This window comes from Astatotilapia calliptera, chromosome 15 (assembly GCF_964374335.1).
Source record: "Astatotilapia calliptera chromosome 15, fAstCal68.1, whole genome shotgun sequence".
Taxonomy (NCBI): Eukaryota; Metazoa; Chordata; class Actinopteri; order Cichliformes; family Cichlidae; genus Astatotilapia; species Astatotilapia calliptera.
In genome coordinates, this window is record NC_137436.1 from 2,652,366 (window position 1) to 2,676,475 (window position 24,110).

The window sequence follows — 24,110 nt, forward strand, 5'->3', positions numbered from 1 at the left end:
ACAGCCTCAAGGTTACCCGCCGTGCACCAAAACAGATGGATGCCCCTCATCGTAACTGTCTCTAATGTGCTCAACTCAATCATTCCCTCCCTCTCCCGTCCCATGCAACATCTCCCTCGTTCACTCATGGAAGCAGCTCGCAGAAAGCCCGAGCTGCACTGTGCATCCACAGCCAGCAGTCGAAATCGTGCTTTTGTTTGCCATGCTGGGAGAAATTCAACATCTTATCCTGGGTGCAGTAACCGAGATGTAACGCTACCACGCTATATGCTTGGCCTTTTTAGCGTGTACTAGCTTACTCTTCTGTCGGACTACAATTCTGTGCATTATGTAGTTTAGAAAAAGCATGAAAGCCAGCGAAAACAACTCCACCTCACCCCAAACCTCAGTCACACAACACTGACATACTCTCATATATATATGGCTAGTTAAGCATTTTCTAGTTCTTGGCCAGGGCTGGCATCAACGTCCCATCCACAGCACCGGTGAGCCATCTCTTTACTAGCTAGTAATTAATTTTGAAGCACATAAAGGCTGCAGTTTGCTTTTTTTGATACAAGACTCATTTTTAAATTCAGATTTTTTTGCTCAGATCTGATTTTTATCAATAATAAGCTGCCATGCAGGAGAAGCAAACGAGTATTTTTCTCAGCATTTTCAAGGCTTTCTTCTGTATAGAGGGATATATAAGCGGAAGCTACGAAGCTACAAGTGGCAGCACTGTAGCGTGAATTAAACTATTATTCATTAATTTAATGAATTAATTACATTTATTCCAGAATGTCGGGGGTTACTTCTAACTACATCTGCCATTGCCACTCTGCAAGATTCTCTCAAGAAGAGAGGAAGTGATGGAAAAGTCACGTTCTGACTTGAATGTTGAGACTGAGCTCGCGTTACACAGTAGCATAGCTGTATTGGATTTCTGAGATTACATGGAAGTGGCTGGAATGCCAATTAAAAAGATGATGTTTTTCTGGAATAAAAGCAGATGTAAATCACAGTTTTGCTGCAGTCTGGGTGGGATGTAGAGTGTGATAGACATACAGACGCTTGGTTGGTTTCATACTTTGCTGATGTGGCAAAAAAAAGTGACATTGACTTCTAGCAGTATAAACAATGTAAAAAGTAAAAAAAAAAAAAAAAGATGCCAAGTCCCCAACTAACTTCCACAGGGCACCTTTAATGAGACCCAAGTTCTGTAGCCGGCCAAACAACGAGCTGAAGCAGCTAAATGGCACAGCTGAGCTAAGGGAAAGTGCACAATCAGGTGAAACTTTGTAGGCTTGTCATCACAAGCGTCACCTTTCACTTGACATTTGGAAGCTCTTTATGATAATTCTGCAAACAAAAAACAAAACAAGTAATGGTTCAGAACCACAGCAATACTTTGTAAATGTATGAATATGGAAAAGTGCATATTTCTTCAACACATCCATTTACTGACACTCATGAGGATGAACATCTCCCACTGTTCTCCTCCATCTTTTTATCTATTCTCTTTCTTCTGCCCCCGGGGCGTTTAGGCTCCACGGCGTTGCATATATCCAATTATACCGCGGCTCTGAGCACGACGGTGACACATCGATTGACACGAGTGACATCCAGTCTTATCACAGTGACACGATGCAGTGCTGGAGCAAGCATCATTAGCCTGATCAGCCAATAGCGGGGCAGCTCGTTAGACCTCCTCCGGGGCTGGACATGCAGTTCTGGTTCTAATACAGATATTATAGGACAAAGAAGCCGAGTGACAAAGTGATGGAGAGCGGAAAGGAGATTATAAACCTTGAAGGAGCAACTTTATGTTTGTGCACTCTTCTGTATTTTTGTGTTTCAGGCAATTCCACTGGGCTGATGTCGGGCAATTACTTTTCCTCGAGTCACAGCTACACAACAACAACTTCCTTCAAAGCGGCATCTAAACCCCCCTCCCAAACCTCGATGATACTGCAGGCAGTCTTTAAGCCACCTGATTACATGGCTGCTGAATCACGTGAGCATTTCTAGCTAAAACGATTGCCTCAAATACTACGACAGTTTTTTTCCCAAAGTGTGCTTTTGGGATAGGTTGTGCCCTGAGGACAAATCATTCTCCGTAGAGCTCTTTTTGGCCCATTTTTGATCCACCTGTGGTATTTATAGGCAAATGTTCTCGTATTGCTATGCTCCACTTATAAGCCCTCTTTCACCAGAAAGGTGCTGTCAAACTCTGCATGAAAACACGGGCTTTTGTGAGATGAAGATGAAAGAAGGCGTGCTCGTTTCCACCTTTCCGATTCATCTTCAAATCGAATGCATTTGCTGGCTGAAATCGCTGTCCATGCATTATGATGTAAAGGTGCTACATCTGTGCCCAGCTGAAACCAAGCCAAGCTCCAACGGCTGTCGGAGGGCGCTGCATAACAAACCCTGCTCCACACCTGTTGGCCGGCCCCGGCCAGCTCGAGCTACTCAATCCTATTTACAGAGACAGCACGATAAAATATTAAATGCTCCGATGAAAATCCTTTCAATATTCACACGACGCTCTCACATATCTACAGATGGTATTTCCATGTGCGCACGTGGGTGTGTGTTGCACGTTCACCTGCTTTTTCATTCTAAAAACCCTTCATCACTTCATCATCGACGTCATATCAAAGTGAAAGGCTGCATTGTGTGGCCGCCCCCGTTTCCCCCCTACCCCTCGGGATTTAATACTGTTGAGCAGATACATCAGTAAATAGTGGGAAAATGCCGTGGTTATTGTGTATTCTCCACTCACTAGAACATTGTGAATGCAGGCAAATACATTGTGCCCCGACCTCTTTTGTTCCTCTGCTAAGCAAGCGGAGGAGAAATGAATACGTGGCAAACGCCATGATTATTTTCTTATAAATAGTGAACGAAGTAATAAAGCTGTTTTGTTGTCAATTGTGTAAGCAGTTAGGCAGATATGGTCGCAACCCTCTGTGCATGCCTTGGAAAAATAAATTAAGGACACTGGCTAAAAGCTGGAGCAGAGGGATTCTGAAGGAATCACAGCACTGACAGTGAAATTCATCACTAAATCTATCTGTGCAATTACTGATGTGAGCGTCAAACTGGCGAACAGTGCTCTGCTCCCTGTCTTCCGCCTCCTGCTCCCTCTTCCACTTCTCCTTTCTGTTTGTTTACCATGCCCCTGACAGTAGAACAATGCAGCGACCTTTGCAGAGATAATTCTATTACGTAAGTTGAGTAATTGCTCTGGATGTGGAAGAGGAGTGTCCGATTGCTCCTCTTGCTTGGCCCAAAGCTCTCATGTCCTTGGATTTAAATGAAACTCTGCGGCATTCACGGAACCAGACGTGGAGAGGGTCCGCTCCGAAAGCAGAGGAGAGCAGAGCGGAGCAGAAGAAGGGGAAAGGATGTGAGACGACAAGGAGATGGAAATGAGCACGACAAAAGCAGTGAGCCAGAACCCAGCAGGATAAACCCCCTCCAACCCCCCAACCATTTTTTAAAGCAGTGCTGGGCACAACATGTACCTACAGATTGTCCGAGAGGCTTTGAAAACAGCCTGCGAGGTTCAAAGAGCCCTCTGAATTTCCACAGTCACGTTCCCATAAGTGAAGGTGTGCAGTCACAATGTGCAGGCTGCAAGGGTACACAGGAATAAATGGAAGCAGTGTGGATAGCTCTCGCCTGCTGAGGCGCTTTTTTCCCCTTTATTTTTTTCATCTTTTCCACCACCTAGCGACCTGTTAGCTATGATGGAGAAGAGGGCACAGAGGCTCAGTGCTAACAATCGCAAATAGTGGCTTTATTGGCAGAAGTGTTCACTTTACTTTATTCAAGTTTCTTCATTTGGACAATGGGTAGAGATGAAGCCACAGAAACAGACAATTAATGATATTTGCTAGCAGCTATCTGCTGGAGAAAGAGAGATGGAGAGGCAGAGAGACCGAGGGAGAAGCTCCACTCCCACATTGTTAATTAGAAGATCTTTCTCCCTCTCTCACGCTGCGCTTGCTGAATAAAAGATGCCTGGAACACACATGCACGCACAAAGGCAAGGACTTAAGAAAATTGTTGGCAACATGCCTGTATTGTAATCACAAATTGTACATGTAATACACTGGATTCTTGCAATGTCCGGAAGATATTATTCATTCAGTGATCAATAACTACAGCCAGCGAGAGGGCTGTGGGTTGGTACAGTGGGATGTATAGAGAAAGAGAGAACGACAAGAGGCAAAGCAGCGGAGGAAAATAACAGGAAAACTGATTTCATGCTCGGGGGATTGCATCTCATTTTCTCCCAGCACAGGGAGACTGTGTGCGGTCCAGCTTGTGGATTTACTGCCACCTGGTGGTGCGTGACTACTCTGTAGGGGCTCCAGAAACCTCACAGGAAGCAAAGGCATCAGAGTGGACGTCGGAAGATTGGCTCAATCCGAGAAAAGTAAACGAGACCCTTTATCTCAGGCAGACGGAGTCATGCACACTTGTGCAATACGAGCACAACTCCAATGCACTGGAGTATTCCCGCAGCAGCGTGCCTGTTTGCCTGGCTTTCACCTCTCTTCATCTCCTTTCTGCCATAAACAAGTAAAGAGAAACTGCTCGAAAGAGTTACGCAAAGAAAGAAAATCAGCCACGAAATTCTCATTAAGACTAATACCGCACGGCTAAAAATACTATTACACGCTTGGACAGCCTAGTCAATATTAGTGCACATCTATTTCCAAAAGAAGCAGGCGAACCTAAACCTGCAGAGTCACAAAGATGTAAAATATGTCACCGTCAAAAGCGCCTGTGTCTCAAGAAGAATTACATCTTTGTTGATATGAAATCAATGAGACCTCCCTCTATGTCATCCCGGGCAGCGCCGGGGGGGAATTAATGAGGGCTTCTCATCACTAATTAACACATAAACACTCAGTTCCCATCACCGAGTGAGAGCTGAGGTCGGCTGTTTGGCCCCCGTGTGGAAAACACTGCGTCAGAGGATCGTGAAAGAGAGGGAAGTGAGAAGGAGAGAAGGAAAAAAAGCGAGAGAAAGAAATGTGGAACCGAGAGATATAAAGTCATACACAGCAGCCGGGCCTGACATCAGAAAGGTCTGGATGATTAGGGGATGCCAGCACTCACAGATAGCAGCTCTCCTAACAGCTTCCACCACCTCATTAGTCTGGCCCAGCAGCGCTGTGCCCCCACTATTAAACGCTAAATGAAAGACCGCCAACCGTGATTACTGCGGGGAAGTCCCTTGTCGTCATGGGGATAAGAGATCCCTTTTCTCCCTCACTTTCAGACACACACGCACACAAACTCGCAATTCGTCTTTAGCGAAAGCTATTTGAAGGACGCTTATGAAAAGGCGATTGAGGCAGAAGTGGATATTTTACACATCATCAGTTGCGGTCGGGCTAACTCCCGAGCCCGAACCGCGAAAGCTCACGACATCAAGCAAACCTGTTACGTCAAAGCACCTGCAACAAAGCAAAAAAATAGATGCCCTTAACAACTGCCGGCATCTCTCAGGTGCTTCATTTAAAGATCACAACACACTCTCAGCTCCGAATTCATGCAGCATTTTTAACAAAGCTTTAACTTAACAGGCCTGAATCAACGAGTCCTTGAGTCAAGGATGCGGCTCTCAGTGCTGCACACAGGACGGCGTGAGTTCATGGGTCGAGCCAGTTTTTAGCATGGAGAGTGTGAAATATAATAATGTGCATGTGCATAAGAATGTATAATGGTACGACTTATGAACTGTAACCTTGCAGTATTGTGCAGTTTTGTGCTGTTCTGTGCACCTCGTGCATCATGTGTTAAAGGAGGATTCCATCAACTTTGTGCTGCACCTCCACATGATAACACTGTTGTGGAGATGAGCTGGCTTTGAGCCTTCCATATTTTAATTTTCCTCAATCAACTGTCCTTCAAAGCCCATGAGGCATTGTCCTTTAAAGGCTTTCTACTTCTCTCTGGAGTCCCCCTTTAATGCACATGTAAGGCAAATGCAGAAAAATCCTAAAGCCAGCAGCACTCACGGTCGTTGCAGTAGGTCCCCGAGTAGGACGTCAACGAGCAGTCACAGGTGAAGTTCTCCCAATGTTGGATGCACACGCCCATGTTGGCGCATGAGTCCTCCTGGCAGGTGGTGCTGGGCCCTGAAAAAGGGTGAAAGGGGAGAAGAAACATAGAGAGAGAGAGATACCACAGGTGCACAGTCAAGCAACGATAAGATTGACCGCTGAGGCTAAACAATGCAGGACCCATGCAGAAGGAATGCACTCTAGAAAGACAGGTCTACACCATGTGGGCCTCGAAGAAAAAAACAAGGAGCAAACAGTGTCGTCACACGAGGCCTGACCTGCAGTGCGAATGCAGTTTAAAAAATACTGCCTGATGAATCCTGCTTCCTGCTGGGTAAAGCTGCTGTAGCACTGGGAAGGCGACGCACAGGCGCCAGGTTTTCGCAGCGTCGACTTCACGCCCTTTGAGCAGGGTTGGGGGGAACATCAGCATATACTCTCAGTTAATTACTGCAAAAAGTGCTGTAGAAGACGCCGCTTGCAGCGTGTGCGATGCACTCCGATTAGCGCTTAAGACACGTTGCTGCAAATGACTTGGACCCCCGTCTGGGCTAATGTGATGACACTGTTAAGTTTCCTTCTTTTTGGTAGTGTGTGCGGGTGGACGCGCATGCACTTCATTTCATTCCAACATGTTTCCAAATAGTTTTATCAGAGTAAAACTCGCTGCATTCCCTCTATAAAACAGGCAAGACAAGACATAAACCTCCTAGCAGACGGCTCATGGATTCAAAACTGCATTTAACAATACCCACATTTAAAAAACAAACAGACAAAAAAAATGGCATTAAAAAAGCGAGCCCGGTCATTTCCTTGACAAATACTTGCGAGAGAATACACGGCGAACACTGGATACACTGGACAGACGGAATTCACGAAGAGAAAACGGAAAGAGTACTCGAGAACACGCAGTGCATATCCTCGTGTATGCACTTCAGTCAGACAGGAGTTGAGGAGGGTATTCAAAGTCAAACTGGATGTGTGTTTGCTATTCCTCTACACGCCACACATAGCTCTTACTTTTGAATACTTTTACTGAGAGGGAATGCAGATAAGGACAAGCGCACAGCATAGATAACGAGATAAACAACCCCCCCACCCCCACCCCGTGAGAGTCTAGACAGACAAAAGGGGGGGGGAAAAAACTTGACAGTAACCCTTCTGATAACCGTAGAGAAACAAACAAAATTAAATAAAGCAAAAATTAAATAAACAGTCCAAATACATGGCAGACAAATGCAAGTAAACACAGTTTAAGAGCAGTTGTCTTGTGCAAGACAATGTGAAAAGAAGGAGAAGAAGACATCTGAGGTGGAATAAACAGAGCAAGTTTGCCAGCTGAAAGTGCATTTACTGTGTAATGGACAGTAACGGTGGTCAACCAGGCAACCCAGAGACCGCACGGGCACGAGCGGCTCATCAGCGCGAATCAAACACATCGGTGCTTGTTTTGTTAGAGATGGAGGATTTTGCTGAACTCCAGTGTTGTGGCAGCAGGCTGCTTCCTCTCTGGAAAAAAATAATAGCAACACTCATCTGGGTAAAGCAGCAGATGTGATGGATTTTTTATTTAAAAAAAAAAATGGAGACAGAAAGAGAGGTCTGATCCATCAGCGGCACACTGAGTGTTTAGATGTGCTGCGACAGCCTCTTTCTGCTGTCTGCGCCAGCCTGCAATGTGTCACAACTGGCATTTTTATTCAAGAACACAGCACTCCCACAAACTGTCTGCCTCTGCTTTTAACCAGACTTTTGGACCGTCGACACGAGTCCATCACTTATCTGACCCGATCTGTTTACTCCCTTTAATTACACGTGCGCTCCAAGTCGCTGCGCAACGTTATCAGATGTGTTCCTGAAAGAAGCCGAGTTTGCCAGTTTCTGCTACATATCTGATCAGATGTGGTTACAATCACACTGCTGCCGCGCTGTGGTATAAAAAAGTACAAATAATTTAAAAAGTAATAATTTAACACTTGCTTGATTACTCATTTTTGCCCTGCCAGCATTCTCTGTCTATTTTTTTCAGAGAGCAAGCCACCTCTGCAGCACACAAAGGGGTCCTTATTGCCATGGTGACACCCACGATGCATTGCACACAGCAGACTTTCAGGCGAGCAGGCCTCCGTGAGGCGGAGTTTAACCCTCTACCTTGCAGGTCGGCTTTGGTGAAACCAACTTTGTTAGCGCAGAAAGAAAAATAACAAACAGAACAGAGCAGAGCGGAAAACAAGAGTAGAGGTTAGTGGGGAGCAGCATCGTTAGTGTTCTTAAAACTTGTACAAGTTTGTTACTGTGGCAGCAGGCGAGGGGCGCTGACTGGTTTTTTTTTAGTGAGGGCTGAGCTGCTTAAAAATAAAGGTGTTAAATTATACGAGTTCACCATAATGGCAGTGTTTGTTATCTTAATCTTCTGCTGCCCTCTAGAGGAAATGTGTTGTAACCTTTTCCATATGCATGAATAATCAATTCCATTTCAATACAGTTGAAGCATTAGCATGGGAAAATGTATTTATTAAGCACTCAATTTATAGATATAGGTCAAAAGAGCTATGGGTTGTTTTACTGTAAAAAATACAACCTTGGCAGCAGCTCGTTTATATTTTGTAACAGCAATACGTTAGTTTAGCCTTAGGACGTGAATTTTAGGAGGAAAAGTGCTCGGTTTAAATGAGTTACAATGTAAAGCAATCTAGAATTGTTCCTGAGGTTACAACATATTGTTATCATTAAATATACGAATGCAACACAAAAGCTCAGAAAGCTGATATTAGATAAACAGACTGACAAATTCTACTCCAAGTATTATCCTAAAATGTGACAAATACCTGGCAAAGGAAAGCAGAATGAGGATTAACGGTGCCAGCAAATGGCTTTAGGGGGGGCTACAGAAGAGCTCTCTAATTAGTCTAATAAATCTCACGCAGCAGGTCAGGAATCTCCTATGCTGTAGGCCATCTGTACCTTCACAGCCGCGCTCGATCTGCCCGCTGCGGAAAAGGGCGTCGCTGATGAGGTCTGGCAGACGGCCGTTGAGGTCAACCGAGGCCAGGCAGCCCTGGAAGCCCTCCCGAGAAACCACCAGCTTGGGGAGATTCTGATACATGTTAGGTCCCAAACCTCCAATAAACAGGTCGCCTGAAAATTGAGGAAAATATGCGATTACATCACTGTTGTTTACTTTCTTGCCGAGAGGAAGAGTGGTACGATTTGTCATATAGTGTCACTATTTAGCTCCAGCCAGCAATTGTGGGCTGACTTTGTCTAAATGTAATGAAATACACATAAAATACTTGAAAAACATAATTTTTTTTAGCATATCCACAAGATATTCCAGGACGTTACTGGTGCAGGTTAAAAGAATAATCTGATATTGAACTGTTTTGATACAATTCATTTACAAACCTTTTTTGGATTAAAAGTAACTCTAGGTTCAGGTAACCCCTGACTCATAGTATAGAGCAGCGGTCTCCAACCTTTTTTGTGCCACGGACCGGTTTATGCCCGACAATATTTTCATGGACCGGCCTTTAAGGTGTCGCGGATAAATACAACAAAATAAGACTTGTACCGGTACCGAAAAAAAGAAGATTTATTCATAACACACGTGAAAAGACCCAGGAAAACCGAGTAAACGATAAAAACGAAAACAAAATAACGCTGAAAACCGATAAAAACCCTGAAAACCAGACATTTCACACCTGAGCCTCAACTCTCGCAGCCCGGTACCAAACGACTCACGGACTGGAACCGGTCCGAGGCCCGGGGGTTGGGGACCGCTGGTATAGTGTATATACTTGTGTGAGTAAACTGTTCATTTGTGCTTTTATTTACTTGCTATTTACCTTAGATGAAGACATAATGTTATTTCAGGTGAAGAAGCTGATGAAAAGGTGAGATCAGGTACCTTTGAGGTCCAGATTCTTGGCTCCGTTGACATTCTGGGTGACTGACTTTGCGTCCACCTTGAGCGTGTGTGTGTTGGAAGCGTCTCGGGTAATGACCACATTGTGCCACTGGTTATCATTCAGTGGGTTGTCACTGTTTCCTTTCAGCAGACTGGGCCCATTTCCCAGGTCGAAGACATAGTGAATAAATCTGGCAGAGAAGAAGAAGGAGCAGATGAACACATCAGTATTTGGGGAGGGGGGTATTTTGTGTGTGCACTAGGTCTCTTTTTATCTTACAATAGGGATTAAATTTTAATGGAAAAACTCTCACAATCACCTCACGTTGCTCTGACACTAATCGGAGTTAAACTGACAGAGAAAACAATCTTCTTCCCAGCACAATCGTGTTTATGTGCAAAAGGAGATTTGGGATCAATTTGTTTGGGCTTCTCTGTTAAATTCATAAAGCCTTAAGGTACCAACTGTACCCACATCAGCCCTGCTATTTAAAATGTATAATCCATATCTGGACTCCAACTGCTGAATAAAACATGAACACGGCTCGTCCCACTCACCCTTTAACCAGCTCCACGGCAATAAAGTCGTTCCCATCTCCGCTGTTGAAGATGATGAAACCGTCAGGTGAGGTGGTTTTGAACTGAAAGAAGAGGTGCATTGTGGTATACGCCTGAAGAGTGGCCAAGCCCAGGTAGCTGCCCTTAGTCTTGAAAGTCACGGGGTCGGCGATGATGAAACGCATGCCGAAGCGAGCGTTGAGTTCGCAGAAGTCGATGTCGCCATTCTTGCACATATCAATGTACTGCATACCGTTGAACTTTAGGCTCTGGGGGAGAGATGGTGCTGTTATTACTACCTGTGAAGCACGACTGTGTAGTGAGCAAAACTGCCAAGAGACCTCAACCGAAGACTGGAGGAATCATAGCAAGTTAATAAACTCTAAAAACATACACAAGGAATAAAATATGACTGGTGTGGTTCTCACACAGCACTGACAGCAGACCTTACATTAATTATAGTGTGAAGAAAAGTACACCCTCTTCAAGTTCTAAAGTTTTACATATTAGAACATATTAAAAAATGTCATTAGCAGGTCTTAAAATGAGGTAAATAAAATCTACTAAACTGAAAAAACAAATCGAAATACACGTACACCCTCACCGCTACTTGCTGCTTCCATTGGAATGAACTTGACCCATAACAGCGACTCATAACATTAGACAGACAGATCATTTCTATAAAAGCAAAGATTTTAGCATTTTGACCAAAGTTTGCCCCAAAGTCTGACCTTCCCATCCTCAGAGCAACTACAAAAAACCCAGCAGCCTCAGTTAATATGTTCAGAGCTCCAAGTTCAGAGTAATAAAATAAAATTTATTTGGTAAATAAATTATGACAGAATAATGTAATATGTCATCTGTTGTTGAGGAGCTGGGTGGATGTGGGTTGCAAAGCGGCTTGCAGCCACCTATTGTGTCAGCTACATCATCTGCTATCAGCCTGCAAGCTATGCTTGATTTCCTCTCACAGATACATGCCGCTGCTGACTTTGAATTATATAATGAATAATACAGGACACGAGCTTCTGATAAGCTCTTAATACCTGCAGATGACCAATAAATGGTGAAGGAGCAGATGAAACAAAGCGTCTCTCAGTCAAGATACCCGTCTCCACGTTGTTGAACTCGAGACGAGTGTGATCACCCGCCATCTGACCTGGGAGGGAAGAGAAAGGAAAAAGAGGCAAAGGGAATGACCCAGCAGCAGGAAGCGAGACGCCCTGGTTGTGTGGATAATGAATGCCAGTGGAACAAAATGAAAAAAACTCTCATACCCAGCACGACTTACTTCCAGGATATTCATAATTTACAATGTTTTGGATGAGTAATACTAGGAATAAAAGCAACAGGCATGCCTTTTCCAGTGAAGAAAGGCATAATTCTTCACACTATGTGTAATTTCTATGTAAACTGTTCATGAAACGAAATCAGCAGTAGAAATAAAAGCACATTATTCAGCCCAACAAACAAAGAAAAAAGATGCGAGATCATGTACGTTTGGTATATCTCAGCAAAACAATAAAGAAATGCATTACAAGAGCGTTACCTTCCGCCATGTCGTCATCCACAGTGAGTTTGAAGTTTTTACCGCGGCGGACCACTCGCACTGAGTGCCACTCATTGTCGTTGAGCTTTTGTCCAGCATAAAGAACCTCAGGGCCCTTGCCTGAAGATGAGGGTTAGTTAGTGAAGGGACAGCGGGGATGGCACAAGCATAAACCAAATCTTTGTTTTCATAAATAAAGTAATTCAATTTCAAACCAAGCATTCTTCCTCGCGACATACAGATAACATCTCCTCCATCTGAGCTTTAAGTGAGATTAGAGGTACTCAAACAAAAAAGAAAATACTTACAAAAAATCTGCTTTGTTTTTCACAGCAGAGGAAAAAAGTTATTCAAACTGGCAGCAATGCTGTTACTCATACAAAGACTCAGTGTTTTTTCTAGTGTTCAATCATTTTTAAATTTACACTTTGCCAGAAACACACTTTTTATTGTGACTTTTAATTGAGCGCTTTAGTTTGAAGTAATTCATCCAAGTAACCACGAGGGGGCAATGCAGCCCCATCGAGCCGATGAAGAGGCCAGAGCGGCTGATTCAGAGCAGAGTCTGCTGCATTGTGGCTGCTGGTTCAATCCAAATTTCAATTGGTGATTTTATTATCCTGAACATATCTGATCATAAATGCACAAACCTAACAATGCTTCATTATATTCACTATTTACTATAATAAGAACTACATATACAGCTGCAGCTATCAACGTAAAGGGCATCTATAATGTAGCACTTCAGTACAGACACACACACACACACACAGCTGAAGGACTCTTTGTGTTCTGTCTTTTGTCCTTTCTACAAGACTGTGAGCACTTTGAAAGTATTGGTCCTTTTAATGAATAACAGCATGACTTCTGACACCAGCTGTACTTCGCATTATAAACCCATATTCTGCAGTATGTGTTAAATAAGAAGAACAGGAAAAAGAGACACTGCAATCTATTACGGGGTAATTGAGAAACAATACAGCCCACAAAGTCTGAAAGTGCAAAAGACGAGTAGATACAAACCGACAAAAACCATTTACAACTAGTGTCTGAATTAAATTGGAAACATGGGCCATTTAACATATATAGAGCACATTAAGTCTGATTTGCATAGCTTTGAACTTTGGCTATACCCCCCTTTTATCTGAGAAATCCTCTTTTCAGTCCCCTGCATTCACACATCCCTGCCTCTACATCTAGCACACAGGCTACAATCAAACATTGACTGAAGGAAGAAGGCTGCAGAAGAAGAATGTTGACTTACTGGTGTTACAGTTTATCCTGACACAGTCTAGATGGGGAGGGGAGAATAAGTGACAGATGAAATCGCATCCTTCAAGGTTACAGCTGCAGACATCCAAGAGCAAAAAAAGCCACCTTCCGGGGACGGTCACATGACACTGGCGACCATTTTAGCTTAGCTGGCGACTGACATTAAGCGTTTCTATATTAGCATTGGAAAAGTAATCCCCAGTCCAATTCTTTTAATCAGTATTACTGTACCCAGCAATATTGGACCAACACGGCTCAATATTACTGCTCTGGATAAACCATCTGAAGCTTTTTATTCTCCATTTTTAAACCTGTGTCATTTCCCCCCTAAAAACCCATCATGTTTCAAAATGGTCACTTGCAACTTATTGGCCACATCGATTTTGCAACCCAGCACCCAGAGTCCAAAATACTGTACTAGTTGTATGAAACAAAGCCGTTTTAGATGGCACGCCAGGAGAAGAAGAATCTTAGATTCAAATCCACACCTAAGGGGGAAAACTGAGCCTGTGATGGTCAGGTGCGGGTTGAAATCCATGTGACCAGGCTGGTCATGTGCCGTCAACCGCAACAGAAAAGTGGGTGCAAACAGCCTCGTGCCACTCAGCACCAACACCACACAGAGGCCTTAAGACCCCCCCTTTCAGAGGATCCTACGCAAGTTGTGGAAAATGAGCTACATGAGTTAAACTGAATTTTCAATAACACTGGATTCAGATTCAAACATAAACTAGAAATGACCAAGAAAATTCTCTACAAATGTTCTATACTTTTAGCTTTTATTATGTTCAAATACTTTACCAGAAGACATATTCTTTCTGTCAAGTCTATCTCTTCCAGCCTTACTGGTATAAAGGCCTGCACTCTACTTAAATGTACCACTCGTGCCACCATCTGCAGGCGAGCTAGGTGCCGTGGCATCGGGCTGTTTGCCAGACGGGCCGCAGGCTCTGGGCCTTTGAAGGGGTGAGTGCCATCTTTGAACAAGGCATGGGAGATGCCAGCTAGACCAAGGGTTACTAATGGATGGAGGGAAACATGAACCTGCTATCATGAGGGAAATCAAATCAAATAAAACGGACAAAGAAACAAACCACATGATAAAAATGCAAACTATCAGGGCAGCACTACAATGCAGTAACGCCTACCTGCAGTTGAGAATAGATGGCAGAAGATAAAGTGAAGTGTTTGTGTATTTGAATTAACGCATGTGTCAGAGATGCCATCTATTGAAATCATTCAAAAGTGAAATGTGTGTCTTTGGAAAGAAAATCCATTTGTGCACAATAATGGGCATGACTAAAGTGATCTACGACCAGTTCAAAAGATGTGCTGCGGTGCATGGATAAGTGTGTTAAGAGTTAGACTGATGGATATAAAATCTACAAAGACATCTTCGCAACAAGGCATAAAAACTTACAGTCCAGGCAAGTCAAAAACAATCCATGCAACTACAAAGACAAACTACAAAACGGGTTTAGTATGTGTTAGGTCTGAGAGAAGGTCTGGACCATAAAGAAAATCTTTACAAAAAGAACAGAAATACCGAAACAGGAAGGCCACCCCAGGAACTGGAAGAGAGGTGACGGCTAATACGATACCTAGGTTGACCGTCAGCTTGACCCTTCCGCTGTCCAACTCGAGCCGCAGCGTGTCTGCAGATTCACGAGACGTGGCGGCCATGAGCAGGCCGAACGCTCGCTGGGACATGAAGCGGAGGGAGACGTCTTCAGCCTCAGTGTGGATGATGTTAGGTATCACCACCTTCATATACATGCTCCCGTCATAAGACAATATTGACGCCTCTGTGGGGAAAAAAAATACACGAGAAAGCTCAAATGCTGATCTCGACTCGGCATAAATATTAATTACACCTTTAATTAGCGGGTTTAATTTAATTAGCAAAAGTGACACGGGCAAGCGCGTGGGTGCAAAAACAAGAGATAACATGATAAATGGCACAAATCAAATCATTCCATATGTTTCACCTCCTTCAGACAGCTGTTTATGCACCAGGAGATGAAATCTACAAAAAAAAAAAAAAACCGTGTGCCCTGAAAGTAAACAAATACAGTGAGAGAAATATTTATTTAATCCCGGCATGAATTTGTAAGATTGCTCACAAAGAAATGAACAATTTCTAATGTTTATGGCAGTTTCATTTTAATGGAGAGAAACACAATATGAACCGAAAATCTAGAAAATCAAATTACATAAAGGATATGAATTGATTTGCAGGTCACTGACTGCTTAATAATTGGAGCAGAAAACTGTGTTGGCAAGGACATTTCTTGTAGTTTTTCAGTAACTACAAGAAATGTAGTAGGAAGTATGTTTTGGGTCATTGTCATGTTGGATTTACATCCATCTTCAGTGCTGTCTCTGACGGAAAAAGGTTCTCATCCAAGATTTACAAGGCCTCTTCCACTGGTTCCTGAGTGCGATGAAGTCATCCTGTACCTTTAGCAGAAAAACAGCCCCAAAGCATAATCTTTCCCCCTCTGTGCTCGACTGTGACGATGGTGTTCTGACCACAGCACTTTCTCACAAGCCTTGTCTGAATCATACCAAGTTCGAGTTCACTGGAAAATGTAAAGACAGGTCTATCCATTAAGCAGGAGGACCGTGCAGATACTGAAAGATTGCGATCTTCTTGCTGATGATCTTGTAGTCCACTCCAGCCTTGTGCAGGTCTACAATCTTGTCTCATTGTTTTGAGGAGGTTGGAATGGAAGAAACCGATTCTGTGGACACCCAGTTTTCTTGGTTTTTGGTTGATATACCCCACTAAGCATGGTCTGTTATGAAAAGAGCATCCACTTTAAAATTTGGAACAGGAATCCTTGCATGCGCTCATTTTTTGGAACTAAGACACACACACACACACGTCCCTCATGCCTAGTTGCAGCTGTAGTTGCTGTAGTTATCATCCATCAGCTGACAAGTCAGTGTCACACACATGCTGCTCAGACTGCAGAAAATTAAATCATCATGCTACTTCCTCCTTTCCCCGGCAACTCCCCACTATGTGCGCTAGCTAGATGATGCCTTTACTTTCATCACAGGATCTCGTTTTGTAAATGTAAAATCAGTCATATGCTAACATCATATAAAAGCTGCCGTTCCGTGCTAAATAATATAAAATATTTTGCAGTTAAATAGAGACAATACAAACAGGGTTTGATGGCTGCTGGGCCACACTGTTCTGTTTCTATTCTTTTGAGAAAGCCTGAGTGAGTGTGGTGGAGAAAGAGGAAGACTGTCAGCAGAGTAGAAGCCTCTTGGGGAGAGAGAGACAGATTAAAAAGGGTATCCAACCATGAAATACCTGTTTTGACACCTCAGCTTTTAAAAGAAAAAATAGCCCCGTGGCCTAAGAAATGCACCACCATTTGGCTGTGTGTGTGTGTGTGTGGGGGGGGGGTCACACCACAGACGGTTTGTACATGTAAACGATGAAATCTCCCTTGTCACGTACTGTGTTCAACTACAGACTAAGGTGCCATTTCCAGGTCGATATTTAGAGGCGAATGTTTACCCATGCAAAAGGTAATGCATTATAAGTAATATTGGATTTTTCCTCACCTAAATGTCAAAATTTGTGTGATGTGTTGCAAAATTCATGTATAAGCAGTGTGAAATCACTCAACCATTCATCCCACCAAACAGCACACTGCTATAAAAATCCCACTTTCGTCTGTGTTGCTCTTAGGGCTGTTGTAAAAATCTATTCTATGAACAAGCTGTCGACTGTGTGGGTACAGTAGCCTGGAGGATAATGAAACCTTGGCTCAACATTGTTCTTCCCAATTTTAAATTGCCCTGGCTCCCTACCTCTTCGTATCTCCTCTGCTCTCTTGTGCGTACACATAAAAAACACATCCACACATGCATACGTACCACATAGGATGTCCTAACTAGCAGTGCATGTATTGATTTGTGAGCCAGGTCTGGTCCTGGTCTCACAGTAGAAGGGAAAAAAGTAAATAAAATGAGGTGAGAATAAATCTGCAACCAGGGAGAACATAAAAAGCACCCTTTGAAACAAACTATGATGTCCACTCTGGAGTTGAAACAGATTTAGTTTGGAAGTTTTTCCCAGATGTTTGCAGATATGGCAGTGGGATGCTATGGAGCCATTATTAAAAGTGAACATGTTACTTAGTGAACAACTTTCTTTTCTTTTTCTCTTTCTCTTTAATTGCAAGGTCTGAAATAGAGTTCTGTTGGATTCTGCCCCGCTGGAACCAATAAGTGGCAGAAATACACAACAGACAACAGTGAAGAAAACTGCACAGTTATGCTGATGTGTGTTCTTCCCAACCACATGGAGATAGGCCTAAATAACATTTTGACATTACAGCCGTAATTGACGTTTCGTAGACATGTGACCATGCGCCATTATTTACATGTGACAATCATGGTGATAGTGCAGCATCAAATTAATAAGGTCCCCAGTCACACAGGCATAGATGTCAGTCTGCGAACTCTTGGCAACCAATATTTGCTTGAGAAAAAATGTGTATTTCCTCACTGGCTGGCAAAAACCTCCTGATTGCTCTGTTTGCTAGCTAGCTATTGCTGCTAGCTTGCCAGCTAGTCTCTGAGCTGTAAGGAGTGAAAAATGAATAAAAAATAAGAAATAAAGACAGATTACCTTTTTTTTTAAAGACGCTGACTGCAGCAATTGAGGCTGAGCTTTTACTAGAAAGTAAACCTTCTCTATTTCCAGATTGCGTCACACTTTTTCAAGTTGTACTACTTCTAAGGTAGTAGCGAGTAGGCAATATAAACGATATACGATAGAAACAATAAATTTGGCCAACGATAGAGATTTTGACTCTATCGCGATAGCGCATGTTGATGATGTCATCAAGCTGCGCCTGTTTTGGTCGAAAGTATCCCAGCGATAGCCGCTGAAAAACCATTATCATTTGCAAATTATGCAGACAGTCATAGCAAAGACATGAAGCACTTTTGAAATATGGGGAAAGCCAAAAACTGCGCTTCCTCCACTTCTGTAACGTTGATTCATGAATGTTGAATTCTCTCGCAGCTGCTCTATTCCCATGTTGTTGCAGTATATTAATAACTAACCTCGTATTGTGGATGAATGATCTCAGTTGTTCTCCTGACTGTGGTGGTAGCAGAGCTATAACGTTTTAATTAGTTTCAGAAATCTCTCAGCCAGAACATGGTATGTCATAGTTAGGTCTTGTGTTTAGGTGGAAACTAGCGAGCTAACTTCCTGCTAACTTCTAACTCCGTTAAATTTAATAACTTCTGTTTTCATGGATGTAAAACTTAATTGTTACACCTGGTAAAGCAGCAACGCTGATGATTTAATTAAAGATGAAAGAATTTAGACCGTTTTTAACTCTCAGTGTTCGTTTGACTTTGGGACCTGAAATGGACGCAGTTTTGGACCCAGATTACTCCGCGAAGCTCCTCACTACGGCAGCCGTAATGCTCTGACAATCAGCAGTGCTGCTTACCAAAGTTGTACTAAAACATTTTTTAACAGATTTCTGCACGCCCAAATCGGTTAGAGGTCAGTAAGCACAACCAGAATTCATACATAAGGCACACTCTCGATTTTTGAGAAAATTAAAGGATTTTAAGTGCGCCTTATAGTGTGGAAAATACGTTATACAGAAGAAAAGAATAAATGACGATATATATCGTTACCACACATGCTTCAAATTATATCGCAATATAAATTTTAGGCCATATCGCCCAAGTAGCGAGCATAAAAAAGTAGAAGCAACTGTGGCAAATGCCAATACATTTTTGATGCAGCACCTCCTTCAGCCAGTGACAGCCAGTGACAGCCAGCCACTTCCAGGAACCATAGCCAACCAGTCAGGGGATGCACATTTTCCCAATTGACTGGCTGTTCTATTGCCTTCAATATGGTTGACAGCTGTCGAGCAAAGCGACCATGATGCCACCTGAGAAACTTCAATAGCTTTAATTTGGTCTTGCACAATCTTTCCACTCTATTTTTCGACTGTAAGAACAGAGCAATACAGTTTCAACAGAAGAGGCAGAGATATGTGCACACATGCATTCATGTTGATCTATACTGACGAGCATAATGACTAGCTTAGTACATCTGGCATGGATCGCTTGCTGGCAATTCACAATGCTGCCCCTTTGCCAGCCTGCTGTTTTCAGGAGTCAGTTTAAAACTGTCACCTTCACACAGAAGTCTTTCCAGTCAGGCCACATTCCTTCAACATCCCTCCTCAGCTCCCACTCTTATGTCAAAAATGGAAAAACTATACTCAGTCCCTCACAGAAATGCTTTGACTGTGTTCGCTGTGTGGATTCCTCCAAAAGTCAACTACAGACGTATCCGTTTATGTAAGTGTTTGGCTAATGCTGCTGGCACCAGTTCTGCTTTGATGCATTATGAATTTTTAATTTTTGCACTGCTTGAAATGAAAGCGTTCCGTTAATTTTTCACATTCTTTTATTTCACGTCTTCTTTTATTTTGTTTTCTATTGCATTGCATTCTGGTTTTGTCAGCTGCACATTTCTGTCATGCACATTGTGGGCCCTATTGCTTGCGTGTATAAAAACACTAATGCAGGGAATCATGAACGTCACTACAAAATTTCATGGTTATCTGAGGTTTTAAGTGAGCAATTGGCAGACCCACCGTTACTATCCCTTCCTTGTGCCACAATATTAGCATGACTGAAAGAGCCTTTAAATCACCACATTTTATTTGCTTTGCCTTTTGTTCATCTGTTCCAGCAGTTCTAATTATTCACTGTCCATATCTTTCTCCACCTGTCAATCATGTATGTATGTAAATGCAATACAAAATTCTGTAAACCCTAAACCTATGAATATTTTGGACTAGACAACAGAACCCTTTTTGTGTTATCTACTCTAACATGAATCAATCTTATCTGGCTCGGGATTGTGTTAAATTGTTTCCACTGACTTTGAAATTATGTTTCAAAGTCCAGCTTTTAGTTGACTGTTTGCTGTGTTTTATTCCCACTGTCCCAAGGTCTTTAGCTGCACTGAGAGGCAGAAAAGCCTTACCCAAAGAAAGGCTGGGCTCATTTTAAAGATGTCCACCTGCTTAGATTGGAACTACTGAGGATAGGTCCAAGAGGGGAAAAGGGGAAAGAAAGAGAAAGAGGAAAAGACACAAATAGAATAAAGTGCAAACTCCCAAGATAACTGACAGCGTGTGACTGACAGGAGAAAATTCCTGCCTCTCAGTCATTCAGCACTTTCAAGTAATAATGGTGGTCCAACTGACCTATACCGTAACACATAACAGCAGCAAGAGGCACTGACCAAAAATGTTCACTTATTCATTGTAATCTCAACATCAGCCAATAGCTCAGTTCATATCCTTTAGCTCCTCAAAGCTGCTGCATATCTGCAAGCCACTTTGCAACCCATGTTCCCCCCTTGTACTTCCTTTTCATGTTGTATCGGACTTAATCTGTGTGATGCGCACTCTGTTCTTTGCTGCTGCCTTTCAGCCTCAATGCATGAACATACTGGTGGACTATAACTTTTAACTACAGCAGTAGTGGAAGGAGCAAAATGTATTTTTTAAGACCAGCCTTGCAGCCGTACATGTTTTGGTCACTGAATTTTTATTCCACTTTTCAGCGTCCTCCTTTCTAGGTTCATACTGGTGTCCTGCCTCCAGCTCTGCAGTGCTGAACACATCTTCCTGTTCATAAAACAAAAGCCCCAAGTGGCACACTTCTGTGCTGTGGAACAGTCACCCTGCCTTTGTCAAACTGAACTTATTGGCGTGGGATGATATTTTTAACAAGGTGCAATGTTAAAGATTTTTTTTCCCTTTCAGGTGATGGGACGTCAGCATGTTCCATCAGCACCAAAGGGGTTAATGTGTCCAGGTTTAGATAAATAATGAGATTAAATATAACTGTGTTTCATCGTCTATTTTATTTTCCAAAGCTTTGAAATGGAGAGAACAACATGAGGTTAGACACAGCTGGGCCAACCTGTTTCATGTGTAGTTCTGTGTTAATGGTGTGCACGCACAAACCACTGGATGTCAGTGGATGCTCACAGGCAGATAACGACTGACATTTTTACTTTTAAGCCTTTGTTTTCTCCCGAGAGGTTCACCAGACTGCTTCCACTTCTCAGCACATCAAATCTCTCACAGATTTTTTAGATCTCACCCAGCTCCGCCTCTTCCATGTGTGCAGGTTTATCATTCCAACAGGAACGAGCGCTAAACCTACAAAACCTGGTGTCAGGCTGTACGACATCAAAACTTCCTTTTCAATCCAATCCTCAGTCTTTGCAGCTGTTTATTTGTCTAACTAATGTATAACAGTAAGTTATGAGAACACTGTGGGATTCTGCAAAGCTCAAGTAGTTCCCTTTGCAAGAACAGAGTTAGGAAGAAGCGAAGAAGAAGCTGAACCAAACGCCACTTTAGAGGGTAAAAACCGAAAATATTCAGTCGACTTCTTCTATAATCACTGTCATTCACGCCAAGTGCAAAGCTAATAATGCGCATCAGTGAGATACTGCAGGTGACTGCACTCAATACAGCCACATGGTGAGTGTTGCAAACATGCGTGACTATACAGCATCAACGGCACGCACAATAGAGAGGCACAGTTGGAGCTACAGCGCGCTCTTCTCTGTAATTTTGTATTTCTTAAGAGAGATATCAGCGGCAATGAGGATGTCATTTCAGATGGTAATTAAGCCGCTGCTTGTCACTCTGTGTGTGTTTGTGTGTGCAACGTGTATGTGTGTGCTTTCCAATGAGCCCCGCACTTTACATAATTAGCAGTCCAACCGAAGCAGAAGATGGAGGAGGAGGAAAGCTATTAAGTGAAAAACTCCACAAATATTCACGGTATGGAGCGGGGAGTAAGCCAGGCAAATCTCTTCGGCACACACCGCGCACACAAACACATACACACATCAGTCCTTCTCAATCTGTTTTCTTCCTCTCCGTTTTGCCTCTCCCACCATTTCCATTATTTACTTGCCTCGGCTTTGTTGCGTTATCTAATCTTTTTTTTCCCCCCTAACGGAGTGACAAGTCTTTGCTTGATAAACAATCCAACAAGGGCCTTGACTGTCATTGTGGTGTTTCATGTGAATGCCTGTCAACTCTTCTCCTACACTGCTGTAATTAAACCTATACTGAAAAAGGACAATCTTGACAAGACACAAATGAACAACTACAGGCCGATCTCAAATCTCCCATTTTTAAGTAAGATCATTGAAAAAGCAGTTTCTCAACAGCTCAATTACTTCTTAAAACAGAATAACTGCTATGATGCCTTCCAGTCAGGTTTTAGACAGAACCACAGCACTGAAACCGCTCTGACCAAAGTGTTTAATTACATATGTCTGAATATATACAGTGGAAAAATGTCAGTCTTAGTTTTACTGGATCTCAGTGCAGCATTTGATACAGTTGACCACAACATATTACTCAAACGACTGGAGAACTGGGCAGGTCTCTCAGGAACTGCACTAAACTGGTTCAAAACATACTTAGAAAACAGGAAATACTTTGTATCAATAGGTAACTTCACATCTGAGCAGACAAGTATCACATGTGGAGTTCCCCAAGGTTCCATCTTGGGACCACCTCTGTTTAACATTTACATGCTCCCACTGGCACTGATTATAAAGAACAACAAAATGACTGGTTGTGCCACAATTTTCTCCAGCTAAACAAAAACAAAACTGAGGTAATAGTCTTTGGTGCCAAAGAAAAACGATTACAGGTCACCAGAGAACTTCAATCTATACATCTAAAAACCACAAACCAGGCGAGAAATTTGGGTGTAGTGATGGATGCAGACCTAAACTTAGAAAAACACATTAAGACAATAACAAAGTCAGCTTACTATCACCTCAAGAATATATCAAGGATAAAAGATCTGATGTCTCAACAGGACCTGGAAAAACTAGTCCATGCATTCATCTTTAGTAGGCTTGATTACTGTAACAGCATCTTTACAGGTCTACCTAAAAAATCACTCAGACAACTACAGCTCATTCAGAACTCTGCTGCTCGAGTCCTCACTAAGACCAAAAAAGTGGACCACATCAGTCCAGCTCTGAGGTCTTTACACTGGCTGCCTGTCCGTCAGAGGATAGACTTTAAAGTTCTGATGCTGGTCTATAAAGCTCTGAATGGTTTAGGACCAAAATACATCAGTGACCTCCTGACCCAGTATGAACCTTCCAGATCCCTCAGGTCATCTGGATCCGGTCTTTTATCAGTTCCCAGAGTCAGAACCAGACATGGAGAAGCTGCATTCAGCTTTTATGCTCCTTATATCTGGAACAAACTCCCAGAAAGCCTCAGATCAGCTGAAACACTCAGTTTATTTAACTCCAGGTTGAAGACTCACCTGTTCTCAGCTGCATTTGAATAAAACACCAAATCCACACTTTTAAGCTTAAATTTCAAAACTTACATTTTAACTACTGATTTTTATCTACTGTTTTTTTAATCAATTTTAAATCATGCTTTTTATTTGTTTTTGTTCTTTAATGTCTCTGTAAAGCACTTTGAATCACCTTGTTGTTGAATTGTGCTATATAAATAAACTTGCCTTCTCTTGCTTTATACACACGTGCGTGCACGGGCACACAATGTAGAGCGTGCTGTCAAGAGTCTTTAAAGTTCAAAAATCATATCGTCATCCTGACAGCAAGGATAAGGACACTGATAAAGAATCTTACGGGCACTAAGTGTGTCTCAAT

The 24,110-nt window shown here is 42.7% G+C and overlaps 1 protein-coding gene across 20 annotated transcripts in view; it reads right to left on the reverse strand.

Annotated features, from left to right (window-relative positions):
* Positions 1 to 24,110, reverse strand: part of nrxn3b (neurexin 3b) — a 321,105-nt gene that overhangs the window by 174,891 nt on the left and 122,104 nt on the right. For 7 of the 20 annotated variants that reach the window (XM_080289992.1, XM_080289987.1, XM_080289985.1 and 4 more), the window contains 9 exons: positions 14,956 to 15,159; positions 13,347 to 13,373; positions 12,083 to 12,202; positions 11,580 to 11,692; positions 10,534 to 10,802; positions 9,976 to 10,166; positions 9,033 to 9,206; positions 8,220 to 8,246; positions 6,024 to 6,143 (listed from right to left, as the gene is read on the reverse strand). In XM_080289992.1, the coding sequence (XP_080146118.1) occupies positions 6,024 to 6,143; positions 8,220 to 8,246; positions 9,033 to 9,206; positions 9,976 to 10,166; positions 10,534 to 10,802; positions 11,580 to 11,692; positions 12,083 to 12,202; positions 13,347 to 13,373; positions 14,956 to 15,159 (1,245 nt within the window). The remainder of the gene's footprint in view (positions 1 to 6,023; positions 6,144 to 8,219; positions 8,247 to 9,032; positions 9,207 to 9,975; positions 10,167 to 10,533; positions 10,803 to 11,579; positions 11,693 to 12,082; positions 12,203 to 13,346; positions 13,374 to 14,955; positions 15,160 to 24,110) is intronic. The other 13 variants (XM_080289988.1, XM_080289986.1, XM_080289982.1 and 10 more) reach the window with 3 other exon arrangements.